Below are 22,800 nucleotides of genomic sequence, written 5' to 3'. Positions count from 1 at the left end.
GAAACCCTGGAATGTCTCTGAACTGGTACCCAGGTGAGGGACTGTTGAGGGACAGGCCCTTGATATTGCTACCGATTGGCTGTCTCGCAGGCATCTGTCCAATCGCTGGTTCTGACAGACACATGATGGGTGTCTGGACTCCTCTACGCATCCGTACAGAAGATGACTTCAGCGTGGCGAGCACAATCCATTTTTACATCACAAGACTTCTTGTGGTTGCAGGAGAAGCAAGTGAACCAGGTCTCTAGGCTACCTGTTATCTTCTTGGGGGCGGCTTCTTGGGGAGATGAAGCATGTACCAGCCCTGCCTTGCAGTCAAGGCCACTTGATCTTGGAGATACTAATATCTGGCCCTTCCCTAATCTTTAAAAAGTGATGGAAACAACATTATAAGCCAATGAACAAATATGTAACAGTTTTGTTAAAATAGTCTCATTAAGCAACCATACTACAACAGTTTCATTTAGGGTTCTTTTAAATGGCATCACGATTTTATAACTGGGATGGCAGAGATTTTTGATCCCCAATCTTCTTTATTTTCCATCTCTTCTTTTATCTCCTTCAATAAGTGGACAAATTCACAGAATCTAGCTGTGCTTCCCCATGTAACATTTGCTGGGACTGTTTTGGTTTCTACACTAGGTTTCCCTTCTGCACGTCAACTAACAGTTTCAATCCTTCTACCCACGTTCCACCTTCTTTCCTCTTCTGCAGATTGTAACAAGATGATTAAGAAGTTAAACTTTATGAATAATTCTATGGATAGCTATCTGCTTTTCCTATCCAAAGTTGAAGGACATCTCCAGAGGAGGATCTTGGAATTTCTTTGTTCTCTATTCTTCTAAGAAGTGTGGAGATACCAAAGACACCCGTCATTTCATCATTGTAGCTATGGAAACCAAACACACTGAAGGCAGATGAGGGGAAGTAAGAGACAACTAGCATGAACTATTCCTGTGAGTGGGTAAGAAATAACGTAGCATTAAAATAGCTCTGCTTCACCTTTACGAGATTTGAATCTACGTTGACTAGAGTAGCGAATGCTCTGCTTAATGACAAACCTTAATGAATAATCATTTCCTTCAAATTAATTTCCTGCCTAAATTGTTCTGTCTAGAATATACTCATTCTCTTGATTACCCTGTCTGGAAAGCTTAGAGGTGTGTTTGCTTCTGTCTTTCTCTCCCTCTATCTAGTCTCTAAGCCTCACCTTCACTTCGGTTTCTTTGATCTACTACAAACAGCTCTTAAGCAGTCTGTCCAATTCATCCTCAACAGCATTCCACAGCAACCCCCTAAGATGCAGCAACAAGCTTGTCTTTCTCCTCAGAAACCACAGGGAATTCCACTGCCCACTGCATCAATTACCAACTCCTCTCCCTGGCATTTGGTCTTCCAACGCATGGCCCCGTGTTAGCTTCCAGTTCCCTTCCATCTACCTCTGCCTCACAATCCGGCAACTCTGAGCTTCTTGGTATTCCTCAGAAGCCCCAGATTTCTTCTGGCTTCTTAACTCCTTCCTAAAGGTAGGAAAAGTTTCCGACTTACCTCACTCTACTAAGAAGCATGGGATACAATGGAGAAAGCAAATACGAATAATTTTTTAATTTGTGGGCATCATGGTCTTTATTACAGCTTTTTAGGATTTTTTTTCCTTTGAGTATTGTCTTTGTTGTACCATGAGCATACTCACACAGACTCCATATAATGCTGCAAGAAGATATGGACCACAAGCTTCTCCTCCAGTTTGTGGCAGTGTGTCAAGCAATGGCTAAATATTCAATAAGTATATCTTAAATAAATTAATAAAATATATAGATCACAACTTCCCATAAAGTTTGAGTTCCATCGCATTGGAAGTGATGAGTATACTGAAAGAACATAACATGGGCCACTGAGTGCTAGTCTCACTCCCTTTATTCCTTTTATTCACAGACTCAACAAATGTTCTCCTCCAGCTACTGAAAACAGAAGAGTGAGCCAGCCAGCGGTGGTGCACACCCTTAATCCCAGCACTCAGGAGGCAGAGGCAGGTGGATCTCCATGAGTTCGAGGCCAGCCTGGTCTACAAAGCTAGTTCTCAGTGCAGCTAGGACTGCGGCACAGAGAAATCAGAAATCCTGTCTTCAAAAGCAAAAGCAACAAAACAAACACACAAAACCCAAAAATAGAGCAGTAAGAAAAGAGAGAACGTGAGCGTTCATCTTATCGCGCCCATATCCTAGCAAAGGGGTGAGTGATCCTCTTTAGATCATCTTGGAATTTTAAAAACAAAATCTTTAAGAAAAGAAGTTAAGACCCAAGACAGATGCACTGGTAGCAACTGAATATCTAGATGAAGCAGAAGCCAGCTGTAGTATCACAGGAAGAAGGTACAAAAGGACTCAAACACCTGAACTTGGGTGACAGCAACATGAGAGACATGTGACTGCAGGTATCAGTGGGACACCTGTCCCGTTGGACCTAAGACATGCAGAAGTAAGGAAATGGCAACGACAAAGTCTCCAGTCCTGTTTCCTCACTGAAGTGCTCCACAGAGTGAAGTTGGGGAAGCTGCTGCGGATGGTGGTCTTAGGGTGTGAGAGGAGCTGTGTCTAACGTTGCTAAGCAGACTACTAAAGGAGCAGGGCAGCATTTAGGTGAAAATGTTTAACTCCTAAGCAAAGTTTGCATTTAGAGTGAAGGCGCAAACAAATCCCAACCGTTATCGACGGTGTTCAGAGACAAAGCACCTGTTGTTCACCTGTGCCAAATCCCTCTAGGAGTCTGGCAGGTAGCAAGATAGTAAGTAATTACTCTGCGTATTTAATTTCTAGGACACAACAAATGCCTAAAAGTTATTCATGAATTGAATTGGTTGATGGTATGATAACTATCACCATGAAATCAAACAGAAAAGCCGCTGAAAGGAGGGACAAGTATAACTTGAGGGATGCTCCAGCAGCATTAAGTTAAACTCAATGTGCATACAATTCCTCCCATCCAGTAAGCATAAAAATGAAAACTCTTGTATTACTTATTATCTTCATGATGGGGACTTAGGTTTTGTCTTGTTTTTAGCCTCTTTGACTTTAATTTTGATTCATAAAAGCTATGCATGTTTATACGATGCTATATGATATTTATGCCTCTGTGGGTATTTTGTTTGTTTAGATGGAGAAGCGGGTGTCATGGCATCCTAGGCAGAACCTTGAAAGAGTTATGCAGGAAAAAAAAAAGACTTAAATTCCTCCTCTTCCTATCTCCACCATTCAGGTAGTAGGATTACAGGTATGCATCACTATGCCTCATTTCCCCTGCCCTCTCATTCCTGGTGTTCACCCACACGTTCTGCTGGCTGCTGTCCTCTTGACATGACTTCCTGTAGGCAGCTTTCTCGGAGCCTCCATAGGCCACTAAGCTCCTGTGCGCACGGCTGGCTGGACTGTCAACTCAAGTCACCCCGTTCAACTGACATGGCCAAAGCTTGCAAATTCCCAAATCACTGTTTGTACTTCACATGTGATGGTGTTTGCCTGGCCTACAGCTCACATGACCGTTCACTTATTTATGTGCAAACTTGCATCACACATAAGTCAAGCATTTAAAAATACTTGAGATAGACTTTCAAGGCAATTAAAAATAAACACGAAAACTGAGAAAGCTATCCTAGACTGTTTACTTTCCAAAGTAAGTACTCAGTGAGTGACGGTGAGGTCATTTATTCCAACATACTGGTTTCTACCTTCTGCCAATATCACCTGCTGGCTAAAGTGCTGTGTGAGACCCCTCCCCGTGTGTGTGTGTCTATGTGTGTGTGTGTCTATGTGTGTGTGTGTCTGTGTCTGTGTGTATGAGTGTATAGTGAACCAAATTCTTTCCCAAGTCTCATGACCTCTCCTCGAATGAATTGTAGTAGTTTTCAATTCACTTCTCTATCTTCTAAAAACTTCTAAATTGAAGAATAAATTGAACAGTGCATGTTCGTAAATAAAAACACAGTTCCATCCATTCTAGAGATATCAGCAGACATATCAACGGTAGAAGGAGAATATTTATAGACCTTCCTGAGACTACAGAAGGGAAACTGGCCAGAGAGAAAGGATACCCTTCAGGTGATGAAGGAGACCAGGGCCTACTGAAGAAGTCATCACACACAACCTAAGGAATTTGCTGTGGGTGCCCGCATGGCACACTGCCACACCACACCAGAATCCAGTCCTCATTTTCCACAGTGACTCATTCTGCTGGAGTCCACTGACAAAGCCACTGCACTGCCCGGGAAACAACATGCCGGCTAGGAGGAAGGGCTGTGCTCCCTCAGCCCCGCAGGGAAATCACTTTTCTCATCCTGAGACATTTCAAGCAAACTCACAATGGTGACATTTGCTGAACAGTGGCTTGAATAAAAGGCTCTCAGTGCACAGGATGGTAACGTGAGGCACAGGCTAACCCCAGGAATGCTCTCTGGGAAGGACTCACAGCCTCTCATTGAAAGAGAGAAAAAAGAAAGCCACAGCAGGAGAACTGGGCCCCAGAGGGTCCTGCTGGCAGTGACAATCCCCAGAACTAAGTGAGATGAGGTAAACACAGGATTGCTTCAAAGATCCTTATACAAAGAAGCTAGCAGAACTCAAGGCGTCTCTAAGCCATTTTTCTTAATTGCCAGGTAAGCTGTGGATATTCTCTGCCTCAAAGAAAAACCAAAGCAAAAATATAACACAAGCCTTTACCTCTTCTGTTCACAATTGGACCCTTTTCCCAGCTCTTTTGTAATTAATTCTTTCAGTACTCCATAAATACCCACTCAGAGTACTCCCCAAACAACTGGGATTGATTGATTTTTTTTCTTCTGCCGAATCACAAGGGGTCAGACTTCCCTTTCCTGGAAGCTCCATCTCCCTTGGAGAACCGAGACCCCTGGGTCCTGTCTAGTTGTTAACAGTGAAACAGTAGCCTTGAGCTGGACCGTTGGTTTTCTTTTGAAAGGTGACCTTCGCTGGATCTAAACAGCGTCTGGACCTTTTGTTCTGTGGACAGTTGCATCTCCATTTCAAGTTATACTTTACAAATTCTTGAGGGGGAAAAAGGGATCTGTGACATTGTCCAGACCAGTCTCTAGAATCTTCTCCATCTGCATTGCTGCCCTAAAAACAACACAAATCCCTTTCTTCAGTCATTGCTTGAGTTACATAACTGCCTTTCATTTGAACTCATTCATCAAATTGGACGGCAATTTGTTGTTTTTTCTTTCTTTCTTTGTTTTTTTTTTTTTTTTTTTTTTTTTTTTTTTTTTTTTTTTTTTTTTTTTTTTTTTTTTTTTTTTAACGATACTTAACGAATTCTTGTCTGGCTCGGGTTATCTTTTAATGAATTCCACTTTCAGAAAAGGCTGTGATCATCGAGCTTGTTTTTTGAAACTACCAACGTAGTTTCCTCTTTCACCCAGAAGTTAGGGTGTGGTTTTATGCAGGAAGAAAAGAAGGGAGGGAAACGCGGGAGGAAACTTAGCAAGAAAAGCCTTGCTGAGTGCATTTGTGATCTGGGAGGGGGTGGGATGTGTTCTGTGGCTCTCAGAAGTTTCTTCCTAAGGAGAACTGACCACATTCTGGTGTCTCCACGACAACAATCAAAAGAGCGGTTATGCTCAGAGTTGGTTTGAAACTTAGGACAATGAGCTTGGCGCTCTCAGAGTTTTGGGTCAATCTCAACTAACGGTTTTTCCTGAACCGCTAGACGATTTCACCCTCAGGGATTCGTGAGTCACCACCATTGACTCAGCGACCACACCCCTGTCCCCTGGGCTTTAGTCAGGAGGCAGTGGATCCTGGCCCTCTGGAGTTGGACTGAGTCCGTTATATCCCGGGATACGACCACCCAAAACAAGCCAGCCCTCTGCAAAGGATCCGAGCGTCTGTCCTTGAGCCTGGCATGGTGGGCTGAGGGCTTCTCCACTACGTGGCCCCAATCTCAGGCTCTCTTTGTTTCTCTCTCCCCGCCTCCCGATCTGCAGGACAGCCTTTGCTTGCTCTTCCTGCTCCTCCACTCACAGGTCTCCCCACCCACGCAGTCCCAGAAGACCGCAGCTCTTCGACCGCGCCACTCCCACCGGCGCGCCTAGACCCACGCCCCTTTGGCGCAGTGCCAGGGACCACTTTGCTCAACTTTCCGGAGCTCCCCTCCCCCCACCCATCCATCCCATCCCGCGATCCCTCCTTTCTTAGAACCCAGGGAGCCGGGAGTTTAGGGTGATCATCTGGAAAGCCCCTGAAAGTCCTAGCCCTGTCCAAAAAGTAACGGGATGTGTCCGATCCCCGCCAGCTCTGAAAGAAGACTCGAGGGACACCCCCTTGCCCCCCTCTTCCCCCTCCCTCCTTCCTCACTTCTCCCCGGGTCCCCATTGGTTGGCGCGCCCAGCGGCTAGGATGGCAGTGGGAGGGGACCCTCTTTCCTAACAGTGTTATAAAAGCAGCGCCCTTGGCGGGGTCCAGTCCTCTGCCACTCTTGCTCCGGACCCCAGAGACAACAGAGCTCCCACGCTTGCAGCCGCAGCAACAGAGTCCACCTTCGCCCTCGAAACCATGTCCACCAGGTCCGTGTCCTCGTCCTCCTACCGCAGGATGTTCGGTGGCCCCGGCACTTCGAGCCGGCCGAGTTCCAACCGGAGCTATGTGACCACGTCCACCCGCACCTACAGCCTGGGCAGCTCGCTGCGCCCCAGTACCAGCCGCAGCCTCTATTCCTCATCCCCTGGTGGCGCCTATGTGACCAGGTCCTCTGCGGTGCGCCTGAGGAGCAGCATGCCCGGTGTGCGGCTGCTGCAGGACTCGGTGGACTTCTCGCTGGCAGACGCCATCAACACCGAGTTCAAGAACACTCGCACCAACGAGAAGGTGGAACTGCAGGAGCTGAATGACCGCTTTGCCAACTACATCGACAAAGTGCGCTTCCTGGAGCAGCAGAACAAAATCCTGCTGGCCGAGCTTGAGCAGCTCAAGGGCCAGGGCAAGTCGCGACTGGGCGACCTGTATGAGGAGGAGATGCGGGAGCTGCGCCGGCAGGTGGACCAGCTCACCAATGACAAGGCCCGTGTTGAGGTGGAGCGTGACAACCTGGCTGAGGACATCATGCGGCTGCGAGAGAAGTAAGGCCTGACCCACGCGAGTAGTGGGGCTGTGGGAGGGAGGGGAGTCCTGGGCTCCGTTAGAGGGCTGCCACGCCCTTGGGGATGTGGCCGGGGCTGTGGTTGTCTGCAGGATAGCAGCAGAGGAAGCGGCCCCGCCCTGAACCTAAACTTTGCAGTGAACATTGCCTTTCGAGCTCCACTAGAGCTCTTCCCCTGGACTTTAAAAAAGTTTGCTAGCATCTTCTGGTGGGCTTTCAGTTACCAGACAGGAGAGGATGGATGTGAAGGATCTGAGACAAAGAGATGGCAGAGGCGACTGGGATGCTGGGACTGGGGTTCCTCTTGCAGGTCTAGGGAATTGCTGCTGTGATTGTCTTTTCAGGCTGTGCCCCAACTCCAGCTAACACCTGCAGAGGGCTGCATACTTGACAAAGTCGCTGTCGCTGGTGTGGGTGGAGGTGTCACAGCTGCTCTGGCCTCGAGGCTTGGTGGCAATGCGGTTGGGTGTGGCCGCACCTCCCCTGGCCATTTCCCTGTTCCACCCTACTAAATGTATTATCGGTTCAGATTGCAGGAGGAGATGCTCCAGAGAGAGGAAGCCGAGAGCACCCTGCAGTCCTTCAGACAGGTTTGTAGACTTTTCACTTGCAGACAGCAGCCCCACCCACCCAAAGCACTGGCAGTTCTAAAAGTTACTTCACCCAGGATTTAAAGTGTGCAAATCTTCACGTCTCCTTGTAAAGCGCCCTGGTGGAAGAAAAGTCCACAGATTGAAAAACTCTATTGTTTAGGCCAGCCATTACAAAACGAAGTTTTTTGCTCTTGGGTTTTTTTTTTTTTTTTTTTTCTTCGTTTCCAGATTTTTCTTCCCCACAAACATTTTTTGAAACACATTGGCATTCTGATTTTTGAACAGTTACAGTTTGATTAGATTGTGGTTTGTGAAAGTCGAGTTGGCTAGCTTTCACAAGGTCACACAAAGCAGAGTTGCACCCTCAAGTTTGAAATGTAGAATACTCTGGAGGATGAGAAAGTTTAGCTGGAATTAAGCCAAGTTCCCTTTCTTCCTTCGAAGTTCAGTACTGCATGAAAGCTAGCCGAAGTGTCGTTGCACAACCATTTTTGTAATCTAACACGGGTTAAAGGAAGCCCTCTGTGCCTGCTGCTGCAGGGTATTAGGAGTTTCTATGGGCTTCACTATGGAATGCAGATACCGACCGTCCTGGTAAATGCGGTGGCTCTGGACGGAAATAATGGGATCCTTTGTGTTCCCAGAGCAGCTTTGCAACAGGCTACATTCTTATTGAATATGTAATGATGTAGCCACAGTTCCAACTGGACACAAGTATTTGCTGACATCCCCTATCTAATGTCTGGCCCGAGCTTGTGAAGTATGTGGCTGGTGTACAAAGTTCCTAAAGCTACAATCCTCCACATTTGGAAAGCTCCCACTTTACGGGCATGTAGACTTATTAGCCCGTTCCACAAATAAAATAAATCCTAGCCTGAAGAGTGGAGTTTTATGTGACGGAGTGATTTTTGTTTGTTTTTGTTCCAAAGTTAGGTGGTTCCTTAGCGTGCCAAAGTGGAAAGATGGCTAGTACCGTCTTGTCCCTGGGAACGCCCATTAGAATCGGTTACAAAGCTCTCCAGACCAATGCTCTAGGGTAGCATTTTGAAAGTGAGAGATATTTGGATACATAGTGGCAGTACAAGAATATGTGGCTCATTTTAGTCACTGAGGGTACATGGTCATCACCCAAGGAATGTTTTCTGCAAAGCATTGGGTTTTTATTTATGGACTTCATTCACTTAAGTAAAAGGTACATTTCATTGGACTTTTTCAAAAAAGGTTAGTTTAACATCATTTATATCTTTTTGAGGACAGTGAAAGGCAAAAATGAATGCTACAACTTCTCAAGGTCTTATTTCATTTTTATTAATTTGCATTTTCTTTGAGGTGATAGCATAACTCATTATTTTAGAACCGTAAAGTTATAAAAACTATGCTGTAAGTACAATTGTTTGCAAGAGAAGGACCATAAGGATCCTGACATTCCCTTCTAGGGAAGCAAATTATCAATAAGCAAGATTGCAGATTCTTTTCTTCTCTCTCTCTCTCTCTCTCTCTCTCTCTCTCTCTCTCTCTCTCTCTCTCTCTCTCTCTCTCTCTCTCTCTCTCGGTTTTTTGAGACAGGGTTTCTCTGTAGCTTTGGATCCTTGGAACCTGTCCTGGAACTAGCTCTTGTAGACCATGGCCTTGAACTCACAGAGATCTTCCTGCCTCTGCCTCCTGAGTGCTGAGATTAAAGGCGTGCGCCACCACTGCCCAGCAAGACCTCTGTAAAGGAGTCTACCTGCACACAGTTTCATTGTGTTTTGCCCTAGCTTCCTAAAATGGCAGCATCACTGAATCCGTAACAATGGCTGAGAAAGATAGAAATACCCTACAGGAGGCATTTCAAAAAAATTCAGAGAAGGCAAAAACCATATATATCAGGATTAAATCTCTTCTTATCCTTCTTGCCTGATGAGCTTGTCTCTGCAAATGCATGACTTGAACGTGATCAACAAATTGCTACTTAATGTGCGTCTAGCCTGGGAACCTGGATGCCAGATAACTGAACACTTGCTCTGGATCCCAAAGATAAGCATCAGAAGGTGTACACAGGGGAAACAAAAAGAGCCTGCATATATGTTAAATCTCTTGAACTCAGTATTTGAGAGATGTTTGTGTGCATATGTTTGTTTGAGCGTGTACCACATTTGTGCAGGTAGCACAAGACCAGCAGAGGGCATCTGATCCCCTGGAGCTGGCTTTAGAAGCCTTTGTGAGCTGCTAGATGTGGGTGCTGGAACCCACGCTCAGATCCTCTGAGAGACCAGCATGCTAACACCTAACAAGTCATCTCCTCAGTTGTCCCACATCACACTTTATTTTTTTTATTTTTTGAAGTTTGCATTCTTATATTAACATGTGCTCAGGCAGACATGGAGTAGTAGAATCGGATCAACTACAATCATCACAAAATTTAAAAAAATTAAGTGCTGCAACACTGATTTTTCAGGCTTAAAATTGATAATGAAATTTTACACATAGAAATGTGGACTCAATAGAGTTCACCATACCATGTCATGTGCACACATATGTATTTATTTTTAAATTATCTACTGGTTACCTTCAATGCAACAGAATGACTTTCAATTCATTTTTATAGCTAAGAATGTGCATTGGAATATGACACTAAATAATTTATAAATTTATCAAGAGCCATGAAATTTTCAGCACCTTTTCTATAGTAAGGCAGATGGGTGTCATGAGTTTTTAAATGAACGAACAAACAAACAAACAAATAAATAAGGGTCTGTAGACATGGGTCAGAGGTCAAGACCACTGGCTACTCTTCTAGAGGACCTGAAGTTCAATTCCCAGCACCCACTGAGTTGCTCCTAACTCCAGTTCCAGGGGACATGAAGCCCTCTTCTGGCTTTCATGGGCACTACACACGTGATGTATTACATATGCGTAGACAAAACACCCATATACATGACATGAAATAAAAAGAGCATTAATATAAGTAGATAAAATAAAGAATAGACTTTAGTGTCCCCACATCATCTTTTCTCTTTTTGAAATAGGATGTTGACAATGCTTCTCTGGCACGTCTTGATCTTGAACGTAAAGTGGAATCCTTGCAAGAAGAGATTGCCTTTTTGAAGAAACTGCATGACGAAGTAAGTGACGTCACTTTCAGCGATCGAGCCAGGCCGAGTTGCACCGGCGTAGTCCGTGTCTGACCCCTCCCTGACTCTTATTTCCTCAGGAGATCCAGGAGCTCCAGGCCCAGATTCAGGAACAGCATGTCCAGATTGATGTGGATGTTTCCAAGCCTGACCTCACCGCTGCCCTGCGAGATGTCCGCCAGCAGTATGAAAGTGTGGCTGCCAAGAACCTCCAGGAGGCAGAGGAATGGTACAAGTCCAAGGTATGAAAGGAGCCGAGTACTGGGGCAATAGAAAAGCCTCTTGCTCGCAAGCGTCTGCCTCCAATTCCATCAAGATCCCCAAGCTTTCCCCAGAAGCTGGCTCTGTTGTTGTCGTGTTCCTGCTGCTCACGATGCTTCCTTTAGTGTGGCAGACACCCTTCCCACTCATTGTCTTTCACTCTGCTTCAGAGAACACCTCACTGCCGAGCTCTTGACCCCCAACACTTGTAAAGAACCGCAGTAGCGCAAATGCTGCTTGGAAACAGCAGCACTATGGCTACTCCTCTCTCCCCTACTTTCCAAACAGACATGTAGACATATCCTAGGAAACACTGAGTCCGACGAAGACGACTCTCCTAAGAGAGTAAAAAATCTTGGGAGTGAGCAGTCGCCATTTCTGATTTCTTCCTGACAGTTTGCTGACCTCTCTGAGGCTGCCAACCGGAACAACGATGCTCTGCGCCAGGCAAAGCAGGAGTCCAATGAGTACCGGAGACAGGTGCAGTCCCTCACCTGCGAGGTGGATGCCCTTAAAGGAACGGTGAGTACCCAGCAGCAAAAGGGAGAGAGTGATGAGCTCAGCTCCGTTCTGTTGAGTAGGTTAAACAGGCACTAATTTCATTAAGACGACTAGTGCATGTGGTTTGTAAATGTTCTGGGGACAGCTGGAGTTGGGAAATCACACCAGAAGCCCTTCTTCCTTCCTGCAGAATGAATCCCTGGAACGCCAGATGCGTGAGATGGAAGAGAATTTCTCCCTTGAAGCTGCTAACTACCAGGACACTATTGGCCGTCTGCAGGATGAGATTCAGAACATGAAGGAAGAGATGGCTCGTCACCTTCGTGAATACCAAGACCTGCTCAATGTTAAGATGGCGCTCGACATTGAGATCGCCACCTACAGGAAACTGCTGGAAGGCGAGGAGAGCAGGTAGAGAAGCCGACTTGCTTGTAGAGGAATTAAATCTACAGTCTCTCTAGGACTATCTCAGTTAACCCCGAGACCATTTCTTCAAGGTAGCTACACTTTTGAGAGATGAGGAACTTGAGGTTCAAGGAGACTAATTTGCTGTGGTCAGAGCTAATTAATAACAGAATCAGGATTTGAACTCACTACCACACCAAAGCCAACACTTTCCCCTCTATAATTCCCTGTGAAGAAAATGCTTGCGGTATTTTAAATGTGCTGATGAGACCAACCAGGGGTAGATGTTTCTGAATCAGATTTCTAACAGCAGCAGACTTTCTAGAGGATGAAAGCAAGAAGTGTGTAAACTTGTTTTGTCTTGTCAAAGTGCTTTGTCTAAAATAAAAATGTTTCTTCTCTTTTTACAGAATTTCTCTGCCTCTTCCAAACTTTTCTTCCCTGAACCTGAGAGGTAAGCATGTCATTTCAAGGTTACAACCAATCCCTCAGAAGCACAACATCCCCTTTTTAGTGATACTGAACAGAATTTCCTATATTAGAGAAAATTCTATGAAATATCCATGATCTAATTTTTTATAAGTATATGCACATGTCACTTTATTTTATCTTTTAAATGATGTAATTACATCATTTCCCCTTTTCTTTCCACCCTCTAAGCCTCCCATGTACTGCCCCTGACACACAGCTGTCTTTTAAGAGCATGGCTTCTTTTTGTTTAATTGCTGTTGTATATACATACATATGTATACACACATATATATGCATATCTAGCTAGTTATGTATTCCTAAATATAGGTATGTATAAATAGCTATGTATTCCTAAATACATACAATGGCTCAGTCCATTAATTTTATTTGTATGTCTATGCTTTCAGTCTTGACCATTTAGTACGGGACCCATTTCCTCTAATATTATAGTTCACATTACTGTCGAAGACCAAGCCCAGGGCCTTGAGCTAGGCAAGGGCTTTCCCACTGAGCTATACTCCTGGCCTAATCCCCTAACTTTCAAACCCAAGTATATTCTTGAATTCTACACATGAAGATTCCAGATTACGCCCTCCCAATGGTATACACAGAGAACTACTGTCTCAGTCTGAGTGAAGGAGGCCTTAGGTACTGTGTATTCAAACAGATAATGCTTGGTAAAATTATGTGTGAGTAGTACTTTAAACGACTGCAAATATAAAGTCATAATGCTTTGCATAAGATGGCTAGTTTTTATTAAAAATTTTAATTTTTACCTTTTTTATTCAGAAACTAATCTGGAGTCGCTCCCTCTGGTGGACACCCACTCAAAAAGAACCCTCCTGATTAAGACGGTTGAAACCAGAGATGGACAGGTTGGTACCTTTTAGATAAAATATGGGAAAGGGAAAAAATAAAAGGATATTTTATAAATATAGAGCCATTTCAAATATGCATTGATCCCCTTTAAGGCAGTAAGCAGATACACCAGACGCAGGCAGCTACCTTGAGAGGTTCTCAGGCCCATGGAAGAATAGGCCCTGATTGTTTGGTCCTTAGACGCAGCAGTAATCTTCCTGCACTCTAAAGTTTGTAATTTGAAATGAGAGTAAAACACCCTTAAGGTACTTTCTAGATGAACTGCATTAAAGGACTTTACCTAACGTCATCAGTGAATATCAGGGATGCTTAGACATTGGGCATACATTTCTCTCTCAGTGACTGTCACCTGTTTATATAGTACAAGGACTTGCATATGGTCAATTAGTGTCTTTTTACCTCTTTATGATAGGAAAGAAATGGTTATAATTAAATATAATTATGAAAGCTCAACTTCTCAAGAGACTATAAAAAGCATTTTTATTTAATACATTTTAATATGTTTTGTTGCTTTTGTGCTTTCTGCTTAGGATTGCTACAGCAAACTTCCTAGACTCAGTTTTCAACTATTCTTTTGTGTGTCAGAACCTTCCATTGGACGATTCTATTACTTGCAGGAGAAAATCTTGCCTATGCATTTCCCTAGAAACCCTTGTTATGAAGAGTCAGCGTAATCCCCCGCCTGCTCAGTAAATGCTGTCTCTTTAGGGCTGTGTCTTCTTACCATGAACTGACTTACTTCTTTTTTGAGCAGGTGATCAATGAAACCTCTCAGCATCATGATGACCTTGAGTAAAAACTGCACGCACTCCGTGCAACAGCGCAGCACCAGCAAGAAGACAGGAATTCGCATCTTAAAGAAACAGCTTCCAAGTGCCTTTGCTGCAGTTTTCCAGGAGCGCAAGATAGATTGGAGATAGAAATAAGCCCCAGTTTCTAACAACTGACACCCTAAAGATTTAGAGGTTTACAACACAATCTAGTTTTCGAAGAAATCTTGTGCTAGAATACTTTTTAAAGTATTTTCAAATATCCTTAAAACTGCTTTTTTTCCCCAGTAAATACCTGATCAACTTGTTACTGCTTCAATAAATCTTCAGAAATACTCTTTTGATGTGTTATTTTATAATACCTAAACAAATCTCTTCAGTTCTATTGGCTAATTTATTGAAATCATACTTAGTTTTCAAGTTATAAACTCATTTATGCTTGCAATACAGGTTTCAAGTTAGCCTTTTAAAAGAGTGATCATTTCAATTGTTTATTGTTTTATTTGGGATGGGTGCATGACTTAGTGGTAAAGGTGTGCTTACATGCACAGGCCCTGGGTTCAGTTTGTAGTGAATGCATGCATGTGTGCACATGCACATACACACATATATAAGCTAAAATTGATTCATAGATACTATATAGTGCTTAGGAAATGGCTCATTTGGTAAAATTCTTGTGGCGGAATTGTGAGGACCTGAGTTTCGACTCCTAGAACCCATGTAAAAGGCAGAACATGATGGTGTGCACCTAATTCCAGCTTGCAGAGGGGAGGGGTGGGGCGGTTGGAGAGAGGGAGCTTGCAGACAGTCGATTAAGACAGTTTGTGAGCTCCAGGTTCAGTGAGAGACCCTTTCCAGAAGTAGAGTATGAGACCTCTGGTCCCCGTCTACACATGTGCACTCACATACATACACACATATCTGAACACATATGCCATGCACACAATAAAATAAAACAGATGCCAGGTAAAAGGCTACCAGTCTGTGATGGCACAACTTACAGCTGTGGACACCACAATATGTCAGAATAAGGGTCATTCAGTAGAAGCTGTACTTTGCAGTATGGTCTCTTCCCAGACGACAGTCATGGTGACACAGGATATGTATGGCCCCTACACAGCCACACAACCACAAGGGGAGACAATCAGCACTCTATGCTGATAATTTAGGATGTGAAGTAGGTATGTTTTCTTAAAGATACTTTCTGCTTGCTATGTTTGGGCTATATGAAGGGCATAACAAAATACAACCCCACTGCATATAGAAGAACACCTGTATAAGTTAATGTGAGCAAAAATGTTGACAGCTCTCTTAAAAATCAGTTATGCTGGATTTGGGTTCAAGTAAGATTTCAATATTGACAGGTAAGCTTCCTAAAATTAAAAATGTAAAGATATATTTTAGCACGTGTTGTACACGAGCAGCAGAAACCCCAGTATGTGAATTAAAATTTCATGCAATGCCTGAGATACAGAGTCACACCCTCCTCTAGTGAGACACAGACTAGCTGCAAGATGGGAGTGCACACTGCAATCCCAGCACTTGGAAGATGGATAAAGGAGGATCAGAAGTTCAAGGACAGCCTCTACTACATCCTGAGTTCAAGTCCGGCATCAACTACATGAGACACTATTTTATAAAGTAATGGAAAAGATGATGTAAAGGAATTCAAGTTTACTTTATAAAACCAAACTATGGTATGCTTTTATGTGTAAGTATATATCTTGTAAGAGCTTCCTACCTATATGTCTACTGAGGTATGTATAAAGATATATCAGACAAAACTTTTTACAACACATCACCGAGACTTTCTCCCCTTTCAGCCAGCTTACTCGTCATTCAAGATCTTAGTAATATAATTCGCCAATAGATTAGTAAATAGACAGAGATACTATAGGTAGTTTTCATATTTGGAGAAAAAAGTCTAATAAAAAGCCTCTATCTTTTCTTCTGAGAAGGTGGGATTATTGTACAGGAGTCACACATTAAGCCATATTAACTTAAAGTGTGCATGGTTTCGAATCCTGGAGTAATAGAGAAGTTGTCTAGACACAAAAAGCTGCCTCTAGGCCATGCTGTAAGAAGAGGCCTTCAGAGGGTGGGTAGAACAGAGAAAAAGAGAGGACAGAAGGTATTGTCCCCAGGGAATAGAGCTATTGACAGTGTGTGCTCTGGAGCAGCCCTCCTGTGCTTCTCTAAATTCAAAATTCCTATTATTCTGTGATTATCCACACCCTTAAGGACTAATAAGCAGGCACTAAATGTGACTTCTTTGTAGCCACCTCCCTTTGGAGTCAAGGGAAGTCGCTCAAAACCTTGCTTACAGCTTGTGACAGCAGCTGTGATGTATTTCATGTCACAAAGACTGCACGAGTAGAGGAGGCATGGCCTCTGAAATCTCAGTTTTAAGTCTGCTGGATCGCAATTTGTGTGTCTGTGTTTCTGTGAATGCATATGTCTCTGTGAATTTTTACATCTGAGTGTATATGTGTGAGTGTGTAATGGAGGATTCTCATTGGCTAATAAACAAACTGCCTTGGTTTTTTAATAGGGCAAAATTTAGATAGGTGGAGTAGACAGAACAGGAAAAAGGAAGCGAGGTAGATGGCTCAGACAGTTGCCCTGCCTCTCCTCTCTGGGGCAGACTGCCGTGCCTCTCCTCAGGGAGATAGATGCGATGAAGCCAGCCATCAGGTCAGACATGCTGAATCTTTCCCGGTAAGACACCATTCATGGTGTTACACAGATTATTAGATATGGGTTAGTCAAGATGTGAATAAGAGGCTGAAAATAATGGGCCAGGCAGTGTTTAAAAGAATACAGTTTCCATGTAATTATTTCAGGGCATAAGCTAGCCGGTGGCCAGGAACCGGGCAGGATGAAAAGCAGGCCTGCCCGCAGTGCCTCACTACAGAAGGAATGCAGTCTGCTCAGCTCCACACTACAAGTGTGTCATGTGTGTTTGTGTGTATTTGCATGTGTCTCTATGTGTGCCTCTGTGTGTTTGTGTGTGGAGCTCTGTTTTTATATTATGTTTGCTTGTGTGTGTATGTGTGTGTGTGTCTGTGTGCCTATGCCTTCCCAGAACTGAAATTACAAGTGAGTCACCACATTCAGTTGGTGTTTTGAATTTTTTGTTTATTTATTCGTTTTTCCCCCACAGACAGGGTTTCCCTCTGCAGCCCAGAACTCATCATGTAGAACAACAGGCTTTTGAGCTCACAGTTGCCTGTCTGCTTCTCTTCCTAAGTACTGGGATTAAAGCCATGAGCTACCACACCAATACACATGTTTTTTTTTTAATGTGTCAATGAAATTCTTCATGCTCACAAGGCAAGCATTTCACCAACTGAACTGCATGCCCTACCCTTAGAACAGCTATTGAAAGCGCTTCTGCTCTAACCTGCAAACCTTCTATCTTAGATAAAAGATGATATCTGGTCATTATGTCTCTAGAATAATCTAACTGGAAAAAGACCATGAATGTGCCTGGCTCTCTAACACCCAGTATCACAGCTGCTGGATCAAACTATGATTGCAGAGACTAGGGAAATACTCCGGTGTTTAGGCCCCTAGAGAGTGTTACGTCTGGCAAGGGAGTCCGTACTTATATTCTCAGAGTCGGGGAGACTGCTGCAATTTTGAAGCAAGCTTCAGAAAAAAGTAAAAACGAGCTCTGTGAGTGCCCCAGATCCACACAGACCCACTTCTTAATGGTAAGCAATAAATATAATATTAAGTTATTATATATGATAACAGTAACTTTTCTGTCAATGGGCTCATAATGATTTAATTGTATCAACAGGATTGGGAAAATAAATAAATATAATTAAGCCACATTTTCTGTCCTCTATTCATTTTGAAATGTTCTCAGTGTCCTGATCCTATTTTCCCCACCCCGTCTCTCCTTTCGAACTCACCTTTGGCTGATGAGACTTGACCTCTGTCCGCCACATATTTATTTTCTTCACATATATGGTCTTTTGGCGTTTAGTCACTTTAAAGTCACATATTCCCAGAGGGTGAGGAGGACAATAAGGAGTGCTGCCAATACCCATTGAGACTAATAGCTCCCAGCCTGCAAAGCCCCTGACAGCTCTGTCGAAAATCACATCCGAGAAACTTAGGTGTTGGGGGTTGGATCATCTCCCTTATCTGTGACTGTCAGAAATTAGACCTTAATGGAAGGCACCCTAGGAACCCAGCTCACAGGAATTCAAATCTCATTACGTCTTCTTTTACTTTTATCTTTAATTATACTGTTAGCATTTTCCTTATCTTCAACTTCGAAAAACTAATAAAAGGGAACTATGTTCTCACAACCTAAGGTGAAAGCAGAGATTAATGTTTGGTTCTTTTATGTATAATATTAATACAAGATTAAAGGAGATGATTTTTTTAAGTAGCTGATGGGGAGAAAGAATGGTGACATAAAGTATAGGTCTGAACAATTTACCAGGAGCGTTGAGGAAGCCAGGAGAACAATATGGATATGATATCTCTTCTCTCATAGCAGTGACAGATGAAAGAGGCTACTGGCCAGGCAAGTGCATTCGGCTTTCAACACACAGCAGTCGTCTGCCTTGCCTTGATCAGCCTTTAACATGGACACCAAGAGCCCCAAATCTCTTTTCTGCGGGCTATAGAGTGGCAGGAGTAACGCTTAGAGAAGTGGAGAGAGGCGTCAGCTTCTAGTCTAACGGTTGTCTGAGTGTGTGCTTTCCCATAAAACACAGTGAAACCCACTTCCCAAGTCTTTGGGAGGTTGTTTTGGCCAGGAGGGCAGAGCCTGACTCAATGAGAGAATTCAAGTATTTACCAAACAGGTCTTGGGGAGTTTATTTGCCACTCTGTCTGGCAGGACAGGGCAAGAAGTCACCATCTACAAACCAGGACACAGGTTCTTCCCAGACCCAAAATCTGCTGCCACCTTGATCATAGATTTCCATCCTATGGCACAGTGAGCAATGGGTTTCTAAGTTACTCAATGTAACTATATGTTACATCAACCCAAACGGGATTGTGACAATTCTGTCCCTAAGGAGCCTCCACAGGCTTCCTGAAACAAGCAAGGAAGGTCCCCAAGCAGGCTGGTCTCTCTAACTTGTTATTGCAGATAAATAAAAGGTCTCTATTGCTCTGTACATCTGTTATAACACAACAGCACAGACAGGGTGGTTTAAAAAAACATACATTGTTGTAAATAAGCTCTGGAGATAAGGGAGTCAAGGTTAAGGTGCAGGCAGGAAGACACAGTAAACCTGAACAATGTTATTACAATTGATTCTGTAATTGAATTTTCATTGGGAAACAATAGCAAGAAAAGATGGTCTAGCGGGGGAGTTCTACCAAACCATTTAATATTTGAATGTGAAATCATCATAAATGACTTCTTAATTATAAAAGATCATTATGTAGATGTTGCCATATATTTATGTTGCTATGCTACTCAAGACTGAGTAACTTAAAAACAAACAAACAAACAGAAGTTTCCAGAGACTAAGAATCAAGGTTATAGCAAACTTGGTGTCTGCTAAGAGTCTAGTCTCTGCCTCCGAAATGGTGACTTGTTATTGCATCTTCTGGAGGGAACAGAAACCATGTCCTCAGATGGTACAAGGAATAAATGGAACGAGAAGGAATGAACTCTTCCTGAAGCCCTTTTATGCAAGTGGAGACACATTCTCCTCCTAAAAGACACACTTCCTAACACTAATGCGTAGGGAAGTTTGCAGTGTGATCTGTGAAGGGATCACAAACAAAAGCATGGCTTCACACCCCAAACTGGGATGGAATGGGAGATATACACTGTACTGCCACTTTAGACATTGATGCAGAAGCACATAATGTAATTCAAAACTGAACATCCAAACTGTGATGACCAAAGTTCTGCAAAAGGCGAGGGTTGGATTAGACAGGGCAGGTGCCTTGTGGTGAGGTATGAACGGGAAGATGCAAGAAAGGACAGGTGAGGTTAGTCATGAACATGTATTACAGGTCTGACAAGAGAAAAGGGAAGGAGGAAAAGACTGAATAAGAGCTGCTTCAGTAGAGTACTACTCAGCGGTAAAAAAAAAAAAAGACATCTTGAATTTTGCAGGCAAATGGATGGAATTAGAAAACACCATCCTGAGTGAGGTAACCCAGACCCCAAAAAACAAATATGGTATGTACTCACTCATCAGGGGATACTTGTCATAAACAAAGGGCAATGAGCCTATAGCTCAGGATCCTAGAGAATCTAAGTAATAAGGTGAACCCAAAGAAAAACATATGGAGACCCACCTGTAAATTGGAATCAGACAAAAATTTGGGAGCAGGGGGGCTGGGGTGGAGGAGAACTTGAGGGAATGGGATAGTCAAGATGGAGGAAGGACAGATATGAGAGCAAGGAAAGAGATATCTTGATTGAGGGAGCCATTATGGAGTTAGCAAGAAACCTGGCTCTAGAAAAATACCCAAGAACCCACAGGGATGAACCCAGCTGAGACCCTAAGCAATAGAGGAGAGGGTGTCTGAACTGATCTTACCCTGTAGTCAGACTGATGATTAACTTAAATATCACCATAGAACCTTCCTCCAACAGATGGGGAGCAGAGGCAATGACCCACATTGCAGCACTGGACTGAGCTCCCAAGATCCAGTTGAAGAGTGGAAGGAGTGAGAGTTTGAGCAAGGAATTCAAGACCATGAAGGGGTCATCCACTGAGACAGTTTGCTTGAGCTAATGGTAGCTCACCAGCTCCAACTGGACTGGGAGTGAACGAGCATGGGAACAACCAAGTCACTCTGAAGGGGGTTGATAGCTCAGGCAGACTGAAGGGCCACTGCTAGTGACACTAGGATGTGTCTCTACTGCATATACCGGCTTCATGGGACCCTATTCTCTTTGGATGTAAACTTTGCTCAACCTAGATGTAGTAGGGAAGGCCTTGAACTTTCCACAGGGCGGGGTGCTTAGCACTCCCTTAAGGTTGGAGGGGTGGGAGGAAGGTCTGTGGAGGGAGAGGGAGGGGACTCGGAGGAGGGGAGGGAGTGGGAATTTGGATTGGTATTTTTTAAGCAATAAAAAAGGAAAAATAAATAAATTTTTTAAAAAGCTGTGTCAGACAGAAGAGAGAGGGTTCCAGCCAAGTCACGGAGGGATCCTCAGGCCACTGCACAATGGAGTGGCCTAAAAGCCATGGGCCAGGACCACTGTCTTCACCATATGCATGCACTCATTGGGAACAGCTGAGGGGAAGTGGGTCCTGATCCACATTGCTGGCAGGTGCAATCATCAGTCAATTATGCTCCTGAAGCAGATGTTAGTGACATATTTTCCTGTCACTACACAAGCATGACAATAGAATGTTTTAAATATTTATATATACCTTACTTTATGCTAAAATTATTTATGTTCTGGGTATGTCTCAGACATGCAAGATTAATTAGAAGCTAATATTTAAAAGGCTAAGGGGAAAATGAAATATATATATATATATATATATATATATTCTTAGACTAGGAATATAAGAAATTTTCTTAACTTTATGTCAGGAAACTGTAACCCATCAAGAGCAAGGCCAGGTATGGTGGTCCACACCTGGATTCCAGAACTTAGAAACCTAAGACAGAGATTGTTCGTTGGTTGCCGGTTTGTCTTAATTGGTCCTATAAGGCCAAATAGAGCAAGAATAGAATAGCTACTATCTTCACTCCAAACCATACTGCACTAGAGGAAAATAAATTAAGTCAAAATAAAGAAAAAAATTAAAATCATGATTTGTAAATTATATTATTGATTGCTTGGTAAATCTGAAACAATATACAAAGTCTGTATTAGACAAATCAAAATGTGCAGAGAAGATATGTCATTCAAGATGGGATAAGGTGATGTAGCATTAGCTGGAGATACCAAGGCAAGAGTCCTGCTAAGAGGCATTACCACATATTGACCCAGAAACCAACAGCAAGGGTATAAAGTAGAATACCCCAAAACCACATATACAAAAACTCTATTTCTGATGGTTTTCTGTAACAGAGCCCCGATTTCTTCCTGGCTACTTTCACCCTAAACTTGAAGTGATATGCAGCACTTACCTCCTTAAGGAAACCACATCACTGTGGGGTGGCTTTAATGTCTACTACAAGCTTTCCAAAATTTTATCAATACATAATTTCCATATCTAAGTGTTCGTTTTCAACAAATTTTATTTTATATCAATAATCTAAAGTTAATTCTGGGAATTCTGCCTTAAAAGTCTTTCCATTCCCATTCATTGACTTGCCCCTTGTCACAATCCAGTCCACGTTTCAATTTCAGCATAACACAGGAGCTCGAGTTGTATAATCCAATGTGGCTAAGGTCATGAGCATAGTTGGGTAATTGAACATCCTCTCCGCCACCTCCAGATAAGCTCTTTTCCCCTCTGTGATTCATCGATCATAATTTGGTTTACTGTGAGAATCAAAGGAGTGGATAGATTGGAGCTGTCGGCGGGTAGTGGATAGGATGAGCTGCCTGAGAAACAATGTAATCTGCTTTAGGCAGAATCCAACTCAAAATGTCTCTCCCTGTGGGCTTTGGGGAAACAGGCAGTTTCTGTTTCAATAGCTTCAGCAAGTCCTTCTCCATGTTCTCAGTGGTCACCTTTCCAGCCCAGCAGTTACATTTGTGTTCTT

General features: G+C 43.3%; 1 protein-coding gene across 1 annotated transcript; it reads left to right on the top strand.

Moving 5' to 3' along the window:
• Positions 1–6,462: 6,462 nt before the first annotated feature.
• Positions 6,463–14,471, top strand: Vim (vimentin). Its single transcript, XM_038335215.2, has 9 exons — positions 6,463–7,123; positions 7,673–7,733; positions 10,745–10,840; positions 10,930–11,091; positions 11,507–11,632; positions 11,802–12,022; positions 12,427–12,470; positions 13,277–13,362; positions 14,121–14,471. The coding sequence occupies exons 1-9, from the start codon at positions 6,561–6,563 to the stop codon at positions 14,160–14,162; spliced, it is 1,401 nt and encodes a 466-aa protein (XP_038191143.1). The 5' UTR covers positions 6,463–6,560; the 3' UTR covers positions 14,163–14,471.
• Positions 14,472–22,800: the final 8,329 nt, after the last annotated feature.

This window comes from Arvicola amphibius, chromosome 6 (genome assembly GCF_903992535.2).
Source record: "Arvicola amphibius chromosome 6, mArvAmp1.2, whole genome shotgun sequence".
Classification (NCBI taxonomy): domain Eukaryota; kingdom Metazoa; phylum Chordata; class Mammalia; order Rodentia; family Cricetidae; genus Arvicola; species Arvicola amphibius.
The sequence above is the reverse complement of the archived record's forward strand: the minus strand, read 5'-3'. Positions and strand labels throughout refer to the sequence as shown.